This window comes from Acomys minous (assembly GCF_964271855.1).
Source record: "Acomys minous genome assembly, chromosome: 15".
Taxonomy (NCBI): domain Eukaryota; kingdom Metazoa; phylum Chordata; class Mammalia; order Rodentia; family Muridae; genus Acomys; species Acomys minous.
This window is the reverse complement of record NC_140497.1, coordinates 42,106,973-42,130,216: the sequence shown is the minus strand read 5'-3', so window position 1 is coordinate 42,130,216 and position 23,244 is coordinate 42,106,973. Positions and strand designations below refer to the sequence as shown.

At 41.2% G+C, this 23,244-nt stretch overlaps 2 protein-coding genes across 2 annotated transcripts; both read left to right on the top strand.

Annotated features, from left to right (window-relative positions):
* Positions 1-13,148: 13,148 nt before the first annotated feature.
* Positions 13,149-15,083, top strand: LOC311584247 (large ribosomal subunit protein eL36-like). The gene has a single exon (XM_084758359.1). The coding sequence runs from the start codon at positions 13,836-13,838 to the stop codon at positions 14,178-14,180; it is 345 nt and encodes a 114-aa protein (XP_084614485.1). The 5' UTR covers positions 13,149-13,835; the 3' UTR covers positions 14,181-15,083.
* Positions 15,084-15,247: 164 nt separating this feature from the next.
* On the top strand, positions 15,248-22,530 carry SPCS3 (signal peptidase complex subunit 3). Its single transcript, XM_084758358.1, has 5 exons — positions 15,248-15,514; positions 16,940-17,015; positions 19,089-19,163; positions 20,560-20,675; positions 21,977-22,530. Exons 1-5 carry the CDS (start codon positions 15,372-15,374, stop codon positions 22,107-22,109), a joined length of 543 nt encoding a protein of 180 aa, XP_084614484.1. The 5' UTR covers positions 15,248-15,371; the 3' UTR covers positions 22,110-22,530.
* The last annotated feature ends 714 nt before the right edge of the window (positions 22,531-23,244 follow it).

Below are 23,244 nucleotides of genomic sequence, written 5' to 3'. Positions count from 1 at the left end.
ATCATTACCTAGGAAAGAGAGGAAAAGATGTTTTCCTGGGTACAGCCATAGTCAGTGACCAATATGCCCAACCCACATTGTACAGAGCCACACGGAAAGGGAGATTAAGTCCTTTTCTCTAGTTTTGAGTAGATTGTTCCAAAGCTCAAGCTCAACAATCTATGTTTTCTTTAGGGGAGTGAGCATGCAAAGTCTATCAAATACCTTGACTATTTACTCACTGTCAAATAGAGCAGAAAGATGACACATATTAGTTTCCAAAGCTACAATGAAAAGATTGGACTATGGCCCCATGTGTCTCTGCTAAAGCTAACAATGAAGTTTAATTGCCCACGGGATGGCATTAGGAGATGAGGCCTTCAGGAGGTATGTAGATCATGAGAGCTCTAGCCTCAGCGGCTGACTTAGCGTCTCAATAAAGAGGTTTTGGGCAGTGGACTCGGTTTTGTCTTTTCTGCTCTTCCTGTCTGGTGAAGAACAGAGTCCATCCCCTTTTGGCTGAGCACCCAGTCAACAGCCTCTTGACTTTGGACATTTTAGAACTATAAGATATACATTTTTGTTCATTTTATGACTTACTTTGCAAATGATATTATTATAGCAGCAGAGATATATTGGAAACATAAGATCATAAGAAGAAAACTGTCAACTGCGGCAAAGGACCATCAATGGCTACACCAGTGCATCAAAGGTCTGATGTAGTGTGTCTGCCAATTGGGAAAAGGGTCACGCGTCTGACCTGTAGCTTTATATTCTGGATTAAGGAACAACTCGGTTTCATAGGTCTGAAGCAGTCAGAGCCTATGCACTAAAAATATAAAATTCCTGTGTTGTATATCTCCCCTTTCTGGAATGCTGTAGCCATTACTCTTATGAACACACTGCAGATTTTGTTACCTGCAGAGTTCACACGAGATCATAGATGGAGGTTAGGGCATGAGGCAGAGGGACCATAGGTAGTTAATGCTTGTTGCTGGAGGGACTGTAACTTTCTTCAGTGGTGTATCCCTGGTGTAGCTCCACAGGTTATCTCCCCACTCATGCTTGGCCAAATAACTTAGACACCTCATGTCACATCAAACAAAAGACAGGGTTTCTCTGTGTCCTGGCTGTCCTGGACTCCCTCTGTAGACTAGGTTGGCCATGAACTCAAGATCCACCTGCCTCTGCTTCTCAAGTGCTGAGTGTTGGGATTAAAGGTATGCACCACCACACCTGGCTCAATTAAAAGATCAATTCTCAACTTCATATAGAAGAACAAAAAACTCAGAATAACCAAAACAGTCCTCTACAATAAAAGATCCTCTGAAAGAATCTCCACCCCTGATTTCAAGCTGTGCTATAGAGCAACAGTAATTAAAACAGCATGGTACTAGCATAGCAATAGGCTGGTTGATCAGTGGAGTCGAATCAAAGACCCAGAAATAAATCCACACACCTATGGGCACTTGATTTTTAACAAAGATGCCAAATCCATACAATGGAAAAAAGATAGCATCTTCAACAAATGGTTCTGATCTAACTGAATGTCTACATATAGAAAAATGCAAGAAGATCAATATTAATCATCCTGCACAAAACAAGTCCAAGTGGATCAAAGACCTCAACATAAAATCAAACACATTAAATCTGTTAGAAGAGTGCCTTGAACTCATTGGCACAGGAGACAAATTCCTGAACAGAACACCAACATGCCAGGCTCTAAGGTCAACAATTAATAAATGTGACCTCATGAAAATTACTACCTTCTGTAAAGCAAGGGACACTGTCAACAGAACAAAATGCAGTCTACAGACTGGGAAAAGATCTTCACCAATCTTACATCTGACAAAGGTCTAATATCCAAAATATATAAAGAACTCAAGAGATTAAACACCACCAAACCAAATAACCCAATTAAGAAATGAGGTTCAGAGCTAAACAGAGAATTCTCAACAGAGGAATATCGAATGGCTGAGAAACACTTAAAGAAATGCTCACTGTCCTTAGTCATCAGGGAAATGCAAATCAAAATTACCCTGAAACTCCATCTTATACCCATCAGAATGGCTAAGATAAAAAACTCAAGTGACAGCACATGTTGGTAGGGATGTGGAGAAAGGGGAATATTCTTCCATTGCAGGTGGAAGTGCAAACTGGTACAATTACTTTGGAAATCAACATGACTCTTTCGTAGAAAGTTGGGATAGTGCTACCTCAAGACCTAGCTATACCACTCCTGGGCATATACCCAAAAGATGCTCCATCACACAACAAGGACTTTTGCTCAACTATGTTCATAGCAACCTTATTTGTAATGGCCAGAATCTGGAAACTACCTAGATGCTCCTCAATCAAAGAATGGATAAAGAAACTGTGTTACATTTACATAATAGAAAACTTCTTAGCTATTAAAAACAAGGAAATCTTGACATTTGCAGGCAAATGGATGGAACTATAAATGATCATCCTGAATGAGGTAACCCAGACTCAGAGAGACAGGCATGGTATATGTTCACTTATAAGTGGATCTTAGGTCAACATGGTTATCCTCTGAGAGTCTCCTTTCAGCATGGGATCAGGACAGATCCTGGGACTTACTGCTGGACTCCAAGCAAGAGTGGTTGGGAAGAATAGGGGGCTAGAAGGACCCTGAGGTTCTAGGAGCCCCACAAGAAGACCATCAACGCTGACGGATCTGGACCCAAGGGGTCCTGAACAAACTGCTGTAAAAACCAACCAAGGATAATGCATGCAGTAAACCTAGACCTCCTGTTCAGATCTAGCCAATGGACACTGCATTCTTCATGGTTGTGGGGAGAGCAGGGCCTGTCTCTGACATGAACTCTGGTGCCCCCAATTTGACCACTTCCCCTGGTTGGGGAGACCCAGTGGCACTCAGAGGAAGGGGAAGCAGGCTATCAGGATGAGACTTGATAGACTGTGGTCATATGGTGGGGGAGGAGGGCCTCTTTTGTTAGAGGTCTAGGGGAGGGGAATAAGGTGAAAGAGTGAGAGAGGGAACAGGAAGATACAATTGAGGGGATAACAATTGGGATGTAATCAGAATAAATTATTAAAAAACAGAAGATATAAAATAGGAAGGGATTTGTTGAGAAGAAGGGTGCCAGTGGAAGAGGGAGGAGGATGGAGGAGGAAAATGGGGTAAAAAAAAAGACTGAAATTTATTATGTAAAGGCATAGAACAGTAAACAATTAAGAACACAAAAGGGCATGTCTGTAAAGAAGAATAACTTTAATTGCCAACCTTTAAAACTTAACCATGGAAATATAGTGATAGAAAAATCTGCCCATATTTGAATGAAACACCATTTGTTTATTTTTTAAAAGCGATTGTAAAATGCTCAGAATTTTAAAAAACATCTAGTCCAAATGCTCACCGCAGTACTGAGATATCTATCAACAAATTATCATATGTTGTGTTTTATTTATTTTTAAATTTATTTGCATGTATGTATATGTGAATATCTGAAGGCTCCATAAAGGCCAGAAGAGGGAATAAGACTGTGTGAAACTGGAGTAAAAAGTGGTTGTGAGCTGCCTGGTTGTGGGTGCTGGGAACAGAATCTGGGTCCTCTGCAAGAGCAGCCAATGATTTAAGCTAATGAGCCATCTCTCAAGCCCCTCATGTTGTGTTTTAACATTCAGATAATATGTTTTAATTTTAATTTGCTGTGATTTATTTGCCTGTTTATTTTTCCTATCTTTAGTGTTCTTTAAATTTATTCATTGTACAAGGACTTTGGACAAACTTATTTCACAAGTCTACAAATACAATACAACCTAGTTAACAAAATATTATTTCATTTCATTTTAACATTTTGCTATTGAATACTTTCTAGTTTTAAAATTAATTATATGGTTGCTTTAATGATAATAACAGAAGGAAAAATATTCTTTGGCTGTCCATAATCTATGAGAGTGGAGATAGAGTGGATATGCTACCATGTTTGCTGTGGTTACAAATCTAGGCAGCAATGTCTACAAACCGGGTGATGCATGACTCAGCAGCTTGATTTGGTCTTACTGTATTAGTTTAATGACAAATGGTCCCTTATCATGGTTATCTAAGCCACACAGACAGTCCACTTAGCAAATGTTATTTTGTTTCCATAGTTTATGACCCAAACAGGAGCATCTTTAATTTACTGAAGTACAATTTTCCAAGTATCAAGCCAAGTAGTTTAGGAAGCTGTCCACCACCCAAGAATCAGTAAGAGTCAGAGACTCATCAAGGGGACTACTGGCCATAAATGTGCGCATGGGATTAAGTTCTAGTCACTGAATAAAGAAACTGTTGTTTTTTTATTTCTGCATCTCTGGCACTGAGGCTAAACCATCTCTCCTCATTCAAAACACCAGGAAATCATGTTCTACAGGCACCAACTGCCCATGAAAACAAAGAATGGCTACACATGTATGATCTCCACAAACATCATATTTTGGAACTGATTCCCTGCACACACAAAAAAATGATGGCATATACTTTCCATTGTTCCATATCAAGTTAAAAGTGGGCCATTGTGTTTAGGGACACATACTTGGATGTCATGAACAAACTTTTGTTTCCTATTTGAGACGGTAGTTAGCTTTGAGAGGCATGAGGTATGACAAGGAAGGGCAACCCTCTGTTCCTTAAACCTGGGTGATTACATTATAGTAATTTGTTAAAACATTTGTCTTATGAATTTTTAATTTGTCATTGGATTTCATAACTACTTTATAAAAGGAAAATTTAATTTTAAAAATTTTTAAAGAAATTTAAAAGTTCACTAACATGTCAACACGCAAAAGAGCTGTAATCCTGAATCAGGTTTCCTTGAGGCTGTGAACAATCACAATCCTCCAGCAAAAAGAAATAATTTTTCCAGTTTCCTACACTGCTCAGCCTCAGTGAGATGTGGTCTTAGGAACGGCTTGCAGTTAAAATTGCTGCCCCATCTCAACCTACATTTTCACTTGGACCAGTGTAATAACACCTTTACAGCATCAGAAGTTGAGCTTTGGGGGCTGGACAGAGAGTTCAGAGCACTTGCTTCTCTTAGAGGAGCCAGGCTGGGTTCCAGGATGCCATGATAGCTCAGGTCCACTGTAATTCCAGTTTTACCTGACCTCTGTGGAGACTAGACCCAGGGCACAGACAAATGCGCATAAAATAAGTCTTCTTTAAAACATCAAATTTCATTCCCGAGTCCTTGGCATTTTTCACTTATAGACAAGTCCAAAAGGACATTAGGACATACAATCTCCTCTGAGAGAGGGACGTCATGATGACCATTTTATAACAAGTATTCTCACACAGTTGAGGCATATGTGGGCATCAGGTCTCACTGGGAGCTGTTTCCTTCCCACCCAGCAAAGCATCACCACTTCCATTTCCCCTCTGAGCTTCCTAGTTCTGTTGCAGCTTTGTGTGTGACTTCCAGAAGCTGACAGAAACGAGAGCTCTGCCTATCTGCTGACGAAGGGGGGCAGCAAGTGAGGCTCCACAAAATCGCCACCAATAAACTCATGAACTGAAGCCGAACTAGCAACTGCCTGTGGATTTGATGATCATTTGGACACTTTTAGGACTACTGATTCTTTGATTATGGTTGATTCTTTGGATAAGTCATACAAATTCAAAGCTTTTGGTTTTTTTTTTTAAGTACTTCAACTTGCATTCTGTATTAGTATCTCAAGGAACAGGACCAATAGCGTGAATATTATTTAATGGGGATTTATTAGATTGGCTTACAGTATGTGATTCAGATAGTCCAAAATGGCTGCCTCACTCTGGAAAGGCTGAGAATCGTGAGCTGTTCAGTAGCAATCTGGCACCAGGATTCTGGAGGATTCCTGGAGCGTCACTTGTTTTCAGTCACTTTGGAATCCCAAAAAAGCTAGTTCTGATACCTGTGAGGGAATGAAGTGTTAATAAATAGATTAGTTTTCCAGGAAAATGGGAGCAAGCAGGCAAAAAGCAAATTTTTTTTGTTGCATGTCATTTCTTTTTGTTGACTGCCCCCAGAATTTAGGCTGGGCCTTCCTGATTCAAATGATCTGATTACAAAAGTCCCTCACATGAAATGAGCAAAATCTTGAGTTTTAGTTGATTCCAGATGTAGTCAAGGTGGCAAACAAGATCAGCCATCACATACTTAAATGTAGAATTTAGGTTTATAATCTTAGTAGTGTTTGGCATAAACAAAGCTATTAGCTGTCATGCATTGTAAAAGTAACTGTAAGTTCTGTCTCCTAATATCTAAAATATCTATAGATAGAAAGATGAGCGCTTGTAATAGATCCTGTTCCAGGTCTTGTCACAGGAACATCTGTTGATATCAGTAGCTAAGAAAAGGCATATGAAGGTCAATCAGCAATAGCCTGTGTCCCAAGACAGCTCTATTGCTGAGGACCTTGTACCCTTCTCCAGAAAGATGCGGCCTAACTGCTGTTTGCTGAGAAATCCTCACATCAACCATTCTGCCTTCATCAAGAATAGCCACTGGCTTGTGGACACAGCAGAGTGGTCATGTGTTGTGTCCAACAACTTAAATTAGGTCAGAGCAATTAAAAACCAACTGAACCATGGTGAAGAGCTGGTAAGCATAATTAAATCCTTTACAGACCATCAAACAGAGTGGCAGTAGGACTTTTGTGGATATATAGCCTTTTTGCCTTGAGGGGTTCCTTTCATTAAATGAATTAAAAGGTCATTAAAATGTTTTTAAAAATCACACTAGGATTGCATTGGCATTAAGACAAATCCAAGCAGGATTAAATATATTTCTTCCTTTTATTCTTCAAAAATTAAAGAAATTAAGACATTTCTGTGCATCCCAAACCAGTCCCCAGACTTAGGCTCTGGGCCTACGGTGACTATAGGCTAGGTCAGCTCTGGTACAGATTCTTTATGCTCTCTCTGCACATGAAAGTCTGAGGTGCAAGCTCAGGCTTGGAAAGTGCACACTAGGTTAAATACTTGTTCATTTATTGTTCAATGACCTTGGCCAATGAAACAAAATAATAAAGTCTTGGGAGCCCAATTAATAGCATCTTTATTTTTCTACTAAAAGAAGGCAAATTAAAAATGAGAATCAAAATGTCACCTTTGTTATCAATGGAATTATACTGGCCCTAGTGGTGGTCTGAATGAAAATGGCCCCCGTGGGCTCTGAGCAAGTGGCACTATTGGTAGGTGTGGCCTTATTGAAGTAAGTGTGTCACTAGGGGTGGGCTTTGGGGTTTCAAAAGCCCAAGCTAGGCCTAGGGCCACTCTCCTCATAATGTCTGCCAATCTAGATGTAGAATCTCAGCTACGTCTCTCTCTATAGTAGTAAAACCCTAACTAAGGCAGCCCTTACATTCTGTGGACCATGTTCTCCACGTGACTTCAACCCCTCTGGCTCCTGCAATCCTTCCTCCTCATCCTCTGCAGGGTTCCCCTGACTCCACCTAGCGTGGAGCTGTGGGTCTCTGCATCTGCTCCCGTCAATTGCTGGATGCTGCCTCTCTGATGACAATTGGGTTAAGCACTGATCTGTGAGTATAGCGGAATATAAGAGTTCCAGCTCTCCTGAAGCAGAGACTGCTACAGTAAATTCCTCCTTCCTGGTGAGAGCCTGTTTCCTAAGGTAAATCACAAAATGGAGGAGCTACACCCTGCCCACACTTTCCTCCCAGCACTGCTCAGATAATTCACTTGTCACAAAAAGCAACAAGAAGGGAAAGTAAACCAATGGTTGCAGAGTACAGAAAGTGACTAATCCCAGTAATAAAAATGCTACTATAAATTTCCACAATGTCCAAGAGCAGACAGCCAGATACGGACTTTTGCATGGGATATGAGCAGGGACAAGTCAGTGTGCTCAGACGATACCGGTCAGGTTCGATTTTCTTTCTGAAGTTGGTCTCCCTAGTCACATGATTTTAAAAACACTTTGACAGACCACGGTCCTTTCACTGTCTTTGCTGAAAGTTTTTTAAATACAGTTATCTACTGGAGTTTCCAAAAGCAGAAGGAGATGTCTGATTTAAACAAAATTGTGATGGAGCATTTTTCCAATTCCTTTCCAAGGATTATTGTCTCTAAAATCCAAACCCCTAGCAAAGTCGAATTATATCGTGGCAAAAACGCCTAGAATAACGACCCTAAATGATATATAAATGAGAAATTGAATGAAAACATCAGGTTTCAGGATTGTGTGGCTGATAAAACAGATCCCTTGCACTTTAACAAGAGTGATTTTGCCCCAGTTAGTAATATACAAGTCTACTTGTAGGGCAATACTTTTGCTAAACTAGATGCGCATTTACATGCTATTCTTTTTGTTTGTTTGTTTTGTTTTTTTCCCAGACAGGGTTTCTCTGTGTAGTCCTGGCTGTCCTGGACTTGCTTTGTAGACCAGGCTGGCTTTGAACTCACAGAGACCTGCCTGCCTCTGCCTTCCTGAGTGCTGGGATTGCAGGAGTGAGCTACCATACCCAGCTCCCTTTGCTATTCTTAACACGCTGAACAAAAGCATCTTATGGGCTGAGTGCTAAATAAAATCAAGATGCAATTTAGCGGTTATTACACTCCACTGTTGAAAAATATGCTTTTAATTATTAAAACTATTAAGTCTTTTGGGATTGTAAGCAGCAGTGCCAGCCACAAACAAATATTTCTTGTTTTGTGATCTCTAGCAAGCAGGCAGCATAGTCAGTATCTGAGAATGCATTAAGAAAGGAGACAGTGAGATGACAGCATATCAAGACACACTTCAAGAGACTGATACTAATATACAAATGAGAAAGTAAGCATTCATCCCTCCTCTCTCTTCAGATTATCCCTGTGGTTTCCCAAACAAATGTGCCATGCAAACATTCTGTCATTTTACATCAGTGAGCACACTTTGATCACACCTGTTTTTCACTGTGGCACAAACCTACCAGATGTTTAAATTATATAAGATGTCAGCTGAGGATATTTGACCAACTATAGTGATCAAATACAGCAATTGTGCTGGTTAGTCTAAGGCTGGCTGCCTCTTCTGACATTGCTCTGATGACAACGAGTGCTTCTGCGCTCTCTCTTCACCTTCCCATATTTCTATCTTTCTTCTTATTGTTGGTAGACAATGTAAGTGGGTTTTTACCATTTGTTCATGTTCTATTTTAATTCTTTAATTATTGTTTGTTTCAAGGCCTGCCAATAAAATACGAATTAATCGATGTGTCCTTATATCAGCCTTCATAAGTTCAATCACACACTCCATCAAATGCATTTCCATATCAAAGTCAGTCTTTTTTTTAATTTTATGTTTTTTACTTTTACATATACATTTACATTATTACACACACACACACACATACACACATACACACAAAACTATGTACAGCAAGAAGGACCATGAAAGAAACAATTGGGAATTATATAAATGTTACAATCATAGTGTTTTGCCTATTTATATTTGGCAGCCTTGAAGAAAACATCTTTCCTATCTTGGTAAGTCTGTAATTCTGAATGTAAACCAATATCTGTCATATCTCATCATTATCAACTTAAAACATCTATCTAGACCTAGAAACATCTTAGCTCCTAAACAACTAAGCTTAATTGTAAAACTAAACTATCTGGTCTTCAACCCCATCAGAGATTTGAGAAGAAATAAAATTAATTATCTGAGTAAACAGGAAGTACAAATTAGCAGCTTCCAAAATGAGAAAAGACAGAGACAGTTTGCTGCCTAGAGAGTCACCCAAAACTCACTATAACCTTGGAGCAATGTAATGGTCTTTTTTCTTTTTAAAAGTTCTTCCTAATACATCACATCCCAATTGCAGCTTCCCCTTCCTCCACTTCTCCCAGTCCCCCGCACCTCCCAGCTCCCCCCAGCTCCACTGTTCCTCGATTTCCCTTATTGGGGGAGGGATATCTGGCCTTCTAGGGAAGTCAACTGAACATGACAACAAGTTACAATAAGACTAGGCACAAGCCTAGCATCCAGGCTTAGCAAGGCAGCTCAGTAGGAGAAAATGGGTCCCCAAAGCAAACAAGAAACAACCCAACTCCTACTGTTAGTAGTCCCACACGACCACCAACCCACACAACCATAACGTATATGCAGAGGACCTAGCTCAGACCCATATAGGCTCTGTGATTGTTGCTTCACTTTCTGTGATCGCCTATGAGCCCTACTTAGCTGATTCTGTGGACCACGTTCTCCTGGTGTCCTCAACCCCTCTGGCTCCTGCAATCCTTCCTCCCCACCCTCTGCAGGGTTCCCCTGGCTCCACCTAGTGTTTGGCTGTGGGAATTGCATCTGCTCCATTCAGTTGCTGGATGTTGCCTCTCAGAAGAGGACAATCGGGTTAAGCAATGATCTATGAGTATAGCAGAATATGATTAGGAATCTTTTCATTGAATTTTTTCCCAGGTGTGTTTGTTTCTATCCTGGGTCTCTGCGCTGTCTTGCCTCTGGTTCCTGACCATCCAGACAGTATCAGGCATGGACTCCCTCTCAAGTTGGATCAGTCATTGGTTCTGTTGCCACCATTACGTCTGCACATTTTGTAGGAAGGACAGATTGTAGGCAGAAGATTCTGTGGCCGGGTTGGTGTCCCAGTCCTACTGCTGGAAGCCAATCTTATATATTGAAAAAAAATGAAATGAACTTTAGCGCACAAATCAGGAACAAGATAAACATCAGTTGTTTTTATTATCACACAGCAGTAGGATGGAAGGACTAGTCACCAAAATGGTCTAAGTAGTTAGAAATATAGTAATTATTTAAGCTCAAAACACAATGCCATAAAAATATGACTTTCATTTGCACATCCAAGTCTGCTATTTATCTTTTGACATTCTGGCTGTGACTCTAGTCTCTAACAGCTGAGTCATCTCCTCTCTTTAGTGCCGTTTTTATTTTTTTTATTGTATAGACTTAGTGAAGTGATTCCTAAGTCATACAGACCTTGCTCCTGAAATGTCCCTCTGATCCATCTTCCCTTTCTCACTGCCCCAGCAGTGGAGCATCTACTGCTCACTGCTACCATCCTCACTGCTCCCTCGTTACCTATCCTCCACACAAGACTGATAGCTCTCGTAATAGGCAATTTCCTAATGCTAGGCACAGACTTTGTGGACAGCTTTATTTTTTCAATCTTCTAAAAGTTAAGCTTATTTATTTGCTCAATAGAATAGAGATGGAATCTATCCAAAGGAAATACACATAAAAGGAATTAATTTGGCTACATTTCTGTGCAGGAGAGGATGGCCACATACAATGATTGCCACACACCCCAGATAACTTTTTTAAAAAGCCCTGAGAGTATAATATAATTACAACATTTATCTCTCCCATTTCCTCCTTCCAACTTCTACCACATACCCCTCCTTGCTCTCTGTCAAATTCATGGCCTATTTTTCATTCATTGTTATTGCATGCATACATGCATATGTATATACATATATTTCCAAATATAACCTGCTCAGTCTGTATACTGTTACTTGTATATATGCTTTCAAGGCTGGGCATTTGGTAGTGGGTAACTAGTGTGTTGCTCCCCATGGAAGACTATTTCTCCTGCTCCTAGAATCCCTCAATTGCTGGCAGCTCTTGTGTGGGGTTGATGCCTCTTGGGCTTTTCCCTTTCCACTTTGGCACGTTCACTGGTGTTGGTCATCCTTGTTCATCTCATCTTAAGTCGATCATGTGGTGAGACTTTATAGGCGTAGCTTCTGACAGTGATAGGAAACATAATCTCACAGGAAACTCTGTGATCTTACAGCTGTTACAATTTCTCTTTTCCCTCTGCTGCAGTGTTCCATTGGGTTGTAGGAACTGGAGTGCTTTTGTAGATGTAGTCATTGGGACAGGGCTCCAAACGTTACACTTTGATTGGCTGCGGTTTTCTGTAGTGGCTTTCATCTGTTGCAAAGAGAAGTTTCCTTGATGAGGGGTGAGGACTACACTTATCTGTGGGTTTAAGGACAAATATTTATAGATGGTTGCTAAGGGTTACACTGGCTTACTAAAGTAGTGGGTGTAAATTCTTTTCTAACATCCATAACTCATTAGCACTGAGTAGTTAGCTGGATTTCCAGAACCAGATATAGCTTCGCTCCCATTGAGAGGTTCTTAAGTCCAATTAGAAAGCTGATGGTAACGTCAAGGCAATGGTGCCACTACTGTATTCCCTTAGGATTATTGTGCCATGCTGGCCACTGATGTTGTTCATAGGTGTCATAGCTTAGGACTTTGGTTACCTTCCACATTTGAAGCCAACACTGCATCATGATGGTCCTCAGAGACATTCAGTTCAAGTCTAGCTCAAGGGACTCTGGGATCTCTTTCAGAAGTGCACGGCATGCTCAACAATAGGGACTTGGCTCCCACTTCTGGAGGCCAACCAAGGGCAACAGCAATAGGTTGTATCCTTTGGGAGTCTCTTGGAAAGCTCTTGGCCATAAATTCAAAACAGGGATTCTTGGGTATTTTATTTTTGTTGTTGTTGTTGTTGTTGTCATTGGGTGTTCTTTGGTTCTTGGAGGGAGCCTTGTCAGCCAGATAAAAAAGTTTATTAAAATTATCTCTTTATATATTTATACATTGAATTACATGTGTAACAGGCTTTTCTTTAAGTAAATAGTTAATAGTATTTCGGCTTTTTCAGACATTCTTTTTTTTTTTTTTTATCCTTCTTTCTTCTTCTTGCATATACCTCCTTACCCCTCCCTAGAGAGCCACACCTTTACCATATACCCTATCAGATCACTTGCACCCTGCCATTCCCCATTACCCTCCTCTAACTTTCTTCTGTATTTACTACCCTCCCTCTCCCTTAGGAGCCCCTCCTGCCCTCATCTCCCTGATCAGATTATGGTACCCAGCTAGTCCTTTCTCCAGTGTTCCCTAACCCCCACTCTTTTAATGATTCTGTTTTACTTTCTTGGTTTCTGCAGTTACCACAAGCTACATATTCACTTTGGAAAATTTGGAGGAAGGAGCTTCCAATGAAAGAAGTGAGGTTTGTCTTTTGGGGTCAGAGTTACCTTATTCCATATGACGTTTTCTAGTATCATCTATTTACTTGCAAAGTTCATGACTTCATTTTTCTTCACAGCTGAGTAGTATTTACCGACATGTTTTCTACAGTAGGCCATTGCCTTCCCAGGTTTACTTCAACCTATTGTTTTTACAAGGATTCTGTTTAGTTGGGACAGATTATTGGGGGTGTCTTAGATATACCTGTACTGCTTCAGTAGATTTTGTAGCATTTATCCTGGCCCTCATCACCTGTAACAACAGGCATCCATTCTCAAAGCTACTCTATAATAATAAGGCAGTGCGTAGACTGGAGCTAAGAATTTTGCATATAAACCCATGGTGGTGCACACCTGTAACCCCAGCACTCAGGGAGGCAGAGTCTCCCTGGTCTACAAAGCAAGTCCAGCACAGCCAAGGCTACACAGAGAATCCTTGTCTCAAAAAAACTAAACCAAAGCAACGAAGAATTGCATATAGTCTTTTTTCCACCTCACCACTTATGACTTCCTCCTTTAAACTCTGTAGTATTATGTAGCATCCCTAAGAATTTACATGTTTCATAATTTAGACCGATATTTGATTTTGATAACTTTACTTAATTATAAACTTCAGTAGAGTAAAAAGTGGTCAATGTACATATGTGTCACAGCACAGTAAGGATTATTAGAACTATGCTTTGCTATGTGGGGGATTGAAAAAGTCCAGGTTTTAAACACAACTAAAAAGCTATCTGATTATAATTACTACAAATGACATTTCTTGGCTCTATTCCCATTTGAGGCAGGGCTTATTTGCATTACCTTCTCCATTGAAGGCCTAGAAATGTTCACTTCCTGTCGTGGCTGCTATTGGAGAGCAGCAGCCATGACCCTGCGCTACCACATGGCCGTGGACCTCAACAAGGGCTACAAAGTGAACGTCAGCAAGCCGAGGCACAGCCAGTGCTGTGGGCGCCTCACCAAGCACACCAAGTTCCTGCGGGACATGATCAGAGAGGTGTGTGGCTTCGCGCTCTATGAGTGGCGCGCCATGGAGCTGCTCAAGGTGTCCAAGGACAAGCGTGCGCTCAAAAAGAGGGTGGGCACGCACATCCGGGCTAAGAGGAAGCGGGAGGAGCTTAGCAAAGGGCTGGCAGCCATGAGGAAGGCAGCGGCCAAGAAGGACTGACGCCCCCTCCCTCAATAAACGTTTGTGCACACACACACACACACACACACACACACACACACACACACACACACACACAGAGTTCTTTTTTGTTTATGTGTTGTTGTTGTTGTTTTTTGAGATAGGGTTTCTCTGTGTAACCACCCTGGCTGTCCTAGACTGGCTTTCTAGACCAGGCTGGCCTTAAACTCACAGAGATCCATCTCTGCCTCCTAAGTGCTGGGATTTAAGGCGAGCGCCACCATACCCAACTGCATTTCTTAAAGATCCTGCCTGTCAATATACAGCAAGCCTTTAGCCATGATCAAATTCAACTCATGATGGGCCTCTCCTTTCTCGGAGGAGAATGGGGGTGTGTGTGTGAAGGCGGGGAAGGGCGGGGAGCCGAGGAGGGGGGCTGCAGTCAAGATATAAAGTGAACAAATACATTTTAAAAAGATCTTGTCTGCACGCTGTATGAAAATCCATTAGCTAAATTAGGCAATGACTGAAAGGAATTTAACCAATATCAGTTTCTCATTGACACCATTCATGGACTACAACAGATGTTGTACAAGAACCTATTTTGGTTAGGTGCAAATATTTGGAAATGTGGTAGGAACACACAGAACTTAATTAGAATTTCTGTTCTCTGTTGGAAGCAAAAGCAATAGGGATTAAGACTAAAGGTGGCGGCAGACAGCAAAGGCATAACAACAACCTGGGTGCTCCTGGCTGCTATTTAAGGGGCCTGAAATGACTTAATTTTCCCTCTTTCTAAAAATGTTCTAATTTATCCCCTTTGATAGAAAGTCACACGAGTAGTTAAGGAGCCGCAGTTCCCGTAAACATAACTGAAGGCTAACTGACAAATAAGCGCTCCCGGTCCCAAGCCACCCACCAAGGAAGAACTGAGCCCTAGAGGAGGCGGGTCTCCAGTGGCAAAACCCAGCCCTCGTGCTCGCTGCTGATTGGAGGACTGGCTGAGAGCACCGCCTTTTAGCGCGTGCACGGCCGCGCGGTGGGCGTGTCCCAGTGGGTGGGAGCGTGCGCGCTCCCGTCGTCTGAGGACCGGAAAAGGGGCGGGGCGGGGGCGCGCGCCCCCGGAACGTGCGCACCGGGTGCGCGGGTGGGAGGGACCGGTGTGTCGCGGGAACCGGAGCCTGGGTACGGGCGTCAAAGAGCCAGGGCTCCGGAGGGAAGGTCGTCACGATGAACACCGTCCTGTCGCGCGCGAACTCACTGTTCGCCTTCTCGCTGAGCGTGATGGCGGCGCTCACCTTCGGCTGCTTCATCACCACCGCCTTCAAAGACAGGAGTGTCCCGGTGCGGCTGCACGTCTCGCGGATCATGCTGTGAGTGCGGCCGGGCGGGGCCGTCGGGGTGTGTGTGTGTGTGTGCGCGGTTCCGGGGGCTCCGTCGCGGGCCCCGCACCCCGCGGACACTTGTTCCGGTGGCCTTTGGACCCCAGTCCTGCGCGGTCGGCTCCCGGGCTTACCCTCGAAATTTCGAGTGGCCTGGGTCAGCGCTCCGTTTCCTTCCTGTTCTTCACGTCCCTCACCCGCCCGGGACCAATGAGGGAACAACACAACAGCACACCCACACCGGCGCTTCCGCCTGGCGCCTCCCCTGCCTGCGAGCACGCGTGGGGTCAGCAGCCTGCCCGTGGGCCTCCCACCCTCGCTTTCCACAGCCTTGCTTGTCCCGAGGCTGTAGCGGCTCAGTGGGTGGCTCTGGTGTCGCGTCCGGCCACAGTTGGCTCTCTTTGACAGTTCCCTTTACACGGTTTGATGTTCCTCCTTTTGGACACACTACTTGCAAGCAGCTGCCTTGCATTTAGGACGGGAGTGTGGGGAGGATGGATGCACTGGGGCGGTTTAAACACCGTAGTGTTTGGATACAGGGCTCTTGTTATTTTTAATGTCATTCTTTAGCCAGCAACCTGAACAAATCTTTGGACACACACACACACACACACACACAGTTTCAGAATGACTGTCCTTTCCTTTACTGTTTTATTTATGGCATTTCCCTCCATTTTCTGTAACTTTGTCTTTAATACAGTGTGTTTTTAATTCTTGTTTGCCCGGTGTGTGGCGGGCGTCTATAATCTGTCCCATTCTTTATCCTTAGTTTACTGTTTTCTTAGAACCACCGACAAGTGTCCCCCTTTTAATTTTTCCGATATTGATTTTTATTAGGTACTGTTGGTGCTTTAAGTAGATGTGGTGTAGATACCAGCCCTGCCTTCACTTTCAGTTCTGTGATGGCCTGGACGAACTTGAGATAAATGAAATGTTGATGGTGATCTTCAACAGGTTTCCTGCCTTTCTGGGTGTTAACATTTGGTGGAAGTGAAGAAAGTAACCGGAAGAATTGTTGTATGGCGTTTAGATACTTGTGGGAAATCCATGTTGGCTCTGCCATATGGTAGACACTCACGTGTGCTCTATTCCCGATCACTTTGAGGCTACACTCAGCTTCCATTCACTCATTCTACCTGCTCTACATAAAGTAATTGCCTTTTCTTTTGCATTACTATTTTTTTCTCTTCCCTTCAATTTTCTCAGAGGTTCTCATTAGGCATATGAAAATACCTGACTACCTTCTCTAGTATTGAATTATAACATTTACTTATTTTCACACGAAAGGATTCTCAAGTTTACTGTTATATAGCATTTATGTTTTACCTCCGCATACAACTAGCCCTTGCTGGTCTAAGGTGTCTAAATTTTATGTGATCCCGTAAGGGATAGTAAAAGTTTTCTCTTTACTCCTAGAAAAAATGTAGAAGACTTCACTGGCCCTAGAGAAAGAAGTGACCTGGGATTCATCACATTTGATATAACTGCTGATATCCTTCAACAAAATGTTTCATTGCTTTTTCTGTCCTTTTGAAAAGAGCTGCAAGCTTAGACGTTGGGGAAGAGTGTATGACTGGAGACGCCACCACAGCCTGTTGTTTCTGTCAGTAAACCAGTCTTGGTTTTTCCTTGTTCACACTTTTAAGAAAACTAGAGACTTACGAGTTAATTGTGAGACTATATCCTAATTCTTCCTGTAAACATTAATTTGAATCTAGGAAAGAAAAGGTAAAGCGAAATCATCTTGGTTAGAGAAGGAAAAACTCACCAGAGCTCAGCCTGCCTAGAAATAGTCCATGTTCAGTCTCAAATAATCCTCCATCTGAGAGGAAACAAACACCCCGTGTTTAAAAAGAAGTTGCATCTGTAGTGGTTCAAAAGGATTTTTATCAAAAGTCTTAAATTGTGTCAGCATTTTATCATCTTCATAATCAGAAATCTTAATGAGGCTACTCGGATCAGGGGTGAATTGTTTTCTCTTTTCCTGGCATTTCTGTCTTCAGCAGCTTGTCATCTTGGTGACCTTAGTCTCCTTTAGGGCCACAGGTTATAATCCCTGCAATGTATTATTATTATTATTAATAATAATTATTATTATTTATTGGTTATGGAACTTGTATAAAGCAGCTGATGAAAGCGTATGTCTGACAGGTTTACCCAATGGCTACCCTGAAATTATTTTCAGGGTTCTGTTTTGTTTTGTGTTTGTTTTTTGAGACAGGATTTAGGATTGCTCTGTGAAGCCTTGCCTGTCCTGGAGTCAATCTCTAGCCCAGGCCGGCCTTGAACTCACAGAAATCTGCCTGCCTCTGCCTCCCCAGTGCTGGGATTAAAGGTGTGCACTACCACCTGTTTGTAATTTTTAACGAAGAAAATTATTGCACTCAGTTATAAAGTAGGTATTACTTTAAAATATGGTCTTTTTGGAAATAGAGATGCCATCAAAAAATCTTAGGATAAACTTTGTGTTTAAATTTTCATGCCTCGTTTAAAATCTTAGATAAGAAGGAGTATAGGCATAAGTGAATGGTAGTAATTTGTATTCTAGAAAATCACATTAAGCCACTGGGAGTGTAACTCATTTGGTAATGTTCTTGCCCCAGTATGCATAAAGTCCTCGGTTCAGTCCCAATTACTGCATAAACCCGGCTCGTGGGGCATGTCTATAAACCCTGCCCTCCAGAGGAAGGGACAAGATTGGAGGATCAGAAAATTATTGAGCACTCTTGACTACTGTATTTATACATTACCAACCTAATAGTTTGTTCATATTTTCTTAATGTGCTCCTCATACTTGAAATTGCTTTTTCTTTTGCAAAGAACTGCAAAAGAGTCTCAATTCTGAGCAATATCTCATAATGGGTACACTTTAAAACCGGATTATAATAACCTTGTTCCTATCAATATCTATGTACACCTAACAAATTACTAATTTATATGTAATATTTAATAACATCCTCATGTTAGCTCACTTTTCAGTGTGGTGTAGTATTATAGTTCATTCTGGTGAGTACACCTCTCCATGGTGAGTGGAACAACCATATTACTGTGCCTTCACTACCAGCAAAGAACTACCACACTGAGACATCGCGATCTCTACTGACCTGTGAGCACATCAACTTGTATAGGATGCTGCACTTGGTTAGTCACTTAGGCACAGTGCACATGGGCATGTGGCTACTTTGCATAGTGATGGTTGGTTCTGCTCTGGAGCCCCACTTTGGGAGTGTTTTTCTCTGAAAAACTAAGTCCTTATTCTTTTTTGACTTAGTGGACAGAATTAACGTTTTTGTTTCTTACTTTTTTTTTTTTTAATGTTGGCTAGTTATGTTTGCAGCAACAGGGAGGATGTTAACCTATCCTGACACACACATACTCCTTTGGAATGGGCTATATTTTACAACAAATGTATCCTGTGCTTTTCTTTTAGATAAGTGATTTGGTACATTTCTGGACTGTTTTACTTTGTTTTAATGTTCCTGTTTCTATGGCCGTTTTAAGGATTAGATGTGTTTGAAAGTTGTGTACGGCTTTGAAGTCATTAGAGTCCTTAACGTGCTGACATCTGGAGAACATATTTGATTGGAACGTTAAGCAATTATTTCTTTATTTATCAGCAGAGTATTCAACAAAAAATAATGTAAGTATTTAAGTAAATTATGATAGTTTCTTTTTAAACATTACTTCTTTGAATGGATATAACTTTAAAAAATTACTTGCTGGAGAGTCAGTTCTCTCCTACCTCAGGGAGTCCAGGGATTCGACCCACTGAGTCTTCTTACTGGCCCAAGATAGACAATGTTATATAATCAAAATATCTGAACAGTATAGCTTAGTTTTTAAAAAGAAACAAACAAAAGTCAAGCTAATGGAGAATGGCTGTAGTGAGGAAGCTTTCTCCCCTGCAGTAGCCTGCTTATATGTTGTATGCCTTTTAGCTCTCTGGCAGAATAGGGCCGAGAAAAACAGGCATGCTGTTACGGCAGAATATTGCTTGCTTGGCTGAGTTTCTCTTATAGTGCTAATACGGAAGTATGGAGTGGCTTTTACATCAAATTGAAACATGTTCAAATAAAACATGGCTTCTACGTTGTTTTTGCCAAAACAGTTGTGTGTTTTTCATGAGTGTAGGTAGGTATGGTGGTTTCAGTAAGTTGGCCCCCATAGATTCATGTGTTTGAATGCTTGCCCTTGGGGAGTAGCACTGTTAGGAGGTGTGGCCTCGTTAGAGGAAGTGTGTCACTGTGGAGACTGGGCTTTGAGGGCTCCTATGGCCAAGCTCCTCCCAGTGTGGAAGCTAGTCTGATTTTGCTGTCTGGGAATTAAGATGTAGAACTCCGGGTCCCTCCAGTACCATGTCTGCCTCTATGCCACCATGCTTCCTGCCATGATGATAATGGACTAAACCTCTGAAGTTGTAAGCCAGCCCAGTTAAAGGTTTTCCTCATGAGAATTGCCTTGATCATGGTTTCTCTTCACAGCAATGGAAACCCTAAGACAGTAGGTAATTTGTAACTAAAGACAGGTCTATATTTTATTTGGTGTGTATTAGTATTTAGCAGGTAGCATTTTAAACAGCATTATGTACTAATTTTTGGTACTTCCGTCATATATTTTATGCCAAGTATTTCATTAAGCATTGAACATACTGGGCGAGTGAGCTTTAAAATTAACAAAATATTTTAAACATGGCAGGAAAAGCTCTCCTTCAAAATAAGAGTTTTGGTCTCGGCTTTAAAAATCATCAAAATATATTTTAAAATTAGGAAAAGCAGTTCTTCAAAACAAGAGTAACTACTGTGCATAAACACTATTGGGTGGGTATTCAAAAATTAGGAGGATCAATGTTACTTTTATGAAAAGTATATCTGTAAATTGTATGTATAATTCTGCTTTACCTCAGGAAAACCAGTAAGATAACACTGATTTGGAATTAAATTCTTGCTTTGGTCAGTAATAAATACACTTACACTTACATTTGGTTGACCAGTGATGATGTTTCTGATGAGTTATCTAAATACTTTCAATTGACGCAGGCCCTCAACCAAGTTGTTCTCTGGGACAAGATTGTTTTAAGAGGTGACAATCCGAAGCTGCTTTTGAAAGATATGAAGACAAAATATTTTTTCTTTGACGATGGAAATGGCCTCAAGTGAGTGATTCCTTGTCATTTTTAACATCTTTAAATAAGATTGGTGAGAAGCAGGTGAAATGTGTGTTTTTATTTTAAAGAAACAAATCTTGTGCCTGGGGTATTATTAGCTCAGTGGAAGAACACTTGCCGGGCGTGCACAGGATTTGATTCAACTTTTAAGACAGGAGAGAAGGGCGGAGGGAAGAGGAGGGTTAAATATTGTTTTATGGGAGAGTAGTATGTATGTGTGTTGAACTTTGCTGAAAGACTCAGGAAAGCTCTGCCATAGTACTCATTTCTCTAGTAATGTTACATGCAGTCGTCACAGTGAAAGTGCCACGAGAAGAAAGGCTTTCAGGTTGCAGTCTGTATTCAGGGGAAGCCCAGGTGAGAACGGAGGCAGAGGCCGTGGAGGAATGCCTCTTAGGAGCTCTCTCAGTTGCTCTTATACACCCTAGCCCTGCGCTACCCATGTAGGCTGAGCCCTTACACAGCATTCACTAAGCATAAAATACCCCATAAATATGCCTACCTGCCATTCTGAGGGGGCTCCTCAATTGAGGGTCTCCTTTTCTAAGATGACTGTATCTTGTGTCACGCTAATGTAAAACTAACCCATAAATAGCTTTTACTGTTGGGTGTATACAACACAGGATTTCTCATGAGTGGGAGGTCACCACTGTCCAGATAAAGGTCTGCTTTTTGAACTCAAGTTGGGCGGCCTGCATGAAGCAATGTGATGGATTGAGGGCTGGTACCTAGGCTTCTAGTGTTGCTTTTCTAAGTCCTCCCCTCACCAAAGTTCAGTTTACTCTTCACAAAAAGAAGAAATCATAATGATCAATGGTCAAGATTTTAAGTCATTTTGACCTTTTGTGGCTTATAAGAAAAAATTGGGGAGAAGAGCTAATTTGACCTAACCATATCTTTAGATTTGCAAGTAAAGTATTTGGATTATGATAGATTTTGATCTGCTGGAGTTTGCACCTCTAAATAATGGCAGAATTGGATTTCAAATTATTTCTTCTGGTTCCTAGCGTGAGGCTCATATTCTCTTGATTGTGTTGTATTGATGTCAGCTTTCTTGTTGGTAACTGGTTGCAGCTGTGAGTCTAGGTTGGCTGATTAGGCTATCTGAATTTAATGTTGATGTCTTCTAGTGCTGCCTGTGGATTTGAAATGGCATGAAGAAATTGTTCTGATTTGTCTATTAGAAATAGCTGGCTAGAAATGAAATATGTAACCCCATCGTACTTGATTGAAAGTTTATTTATTAAATGACAAGTTCTGCTAACCTTTGTTTATTACTTCTTTTGCAGAGGAAACAGGAATGTCACTTTGACGTTATCCTGGAACGTTGTACCAAACGCTGGAATTCTACCTCTTGTGACAGGTTCAGGACATGTATCTGTCCCATTTCCAGATACATATGAGATAACGAAGAGTTACTAAATTATTCTGGATTTGAAACATATTTTTATACGTGATGGATTGCATCTCATCTCTTCCCTCTTTCCTCATTTGTTTTGGTTACATTTTCTTTCTCTTTTTCTTTTTGTTTTGATGCAAGAAAGACACCAAAAACATAGTTGAAGTGAGCGGTGTTGGTATAGGCTGCTTAAGCTTAGCTGTGCAAACAAACAAACAAACAAACAAACAAAAGGCTGCCAAAGGAGTAGTGCAAGAGAGGCAACTGCGTAGGAAGAACCTGTCAGCAGTGTCAGGTTGAACCATTTCTTTTATGTGCATTATCTTATGGAATAGAAAGTGAGCAAAGGGCTGTAGAATCAGAAGAATTCTGAATTGTATATTTTGTGTTCATGCAAGTTGACAGTGGTTGTGACTTAGAGGTGAACACTGTCTTTTATCTTTCAGTGTCACTGTCTTTTATCTTTCAGTGTATGTCAGATTACCGCAAACATGATGCGGTTCTTTGAAGTCCGGTGTACAGAAGAGCACACTGGTGGAATTTTATTCCCCATGTTTTAGAAATCCTCATAAAGCTTGCTTTCCCCAGGTGAGCAGCAACTTTCTCCAGATAAAGACTAAGGGCCTCTTTGTATGCTGTAAAAATTTGGCAGGCTGGTTTTAAAGTTTTAACCAACCAAATGTGTGTCTTTTAGTGTTTTCAGAAAGTTCCTTTGTATCTCTGTGTACATTTTCAGCTTTGCTATTGAAAGTTGGAAATGTTTACGTGGATTGCCTCCTGAATTGAATTTGTCCCACTGAACATGTCTCTGTAATTAGTCACAGTTTTCTTAGCTCCATATTTTAACAATTGGAATGGTGAGAATATTTATGGTATGCTTTTCCATCTACAAAGTTGTCTCTTGTGTTTAAATGTTGTGTTTAAATGAGTCTTGAGTACTCATAAGGAAGTAGGTGGTGCAGATGTTAGCTCTTTGCAGGGAAGAAACTGAAACCCAGAAACTTACTGACTTGAACCCAAATTAAATAGCAGGCAGTGGTGGTCTCTCATATCTCAGTTTACACACTAATCTAATTCATCTATTTTTACTGTAGTGTTTGTTAGTTTCACTTCCTTCTAAGGATTATAGAATATGAAACTAATTTTCCAGCAGCCAAC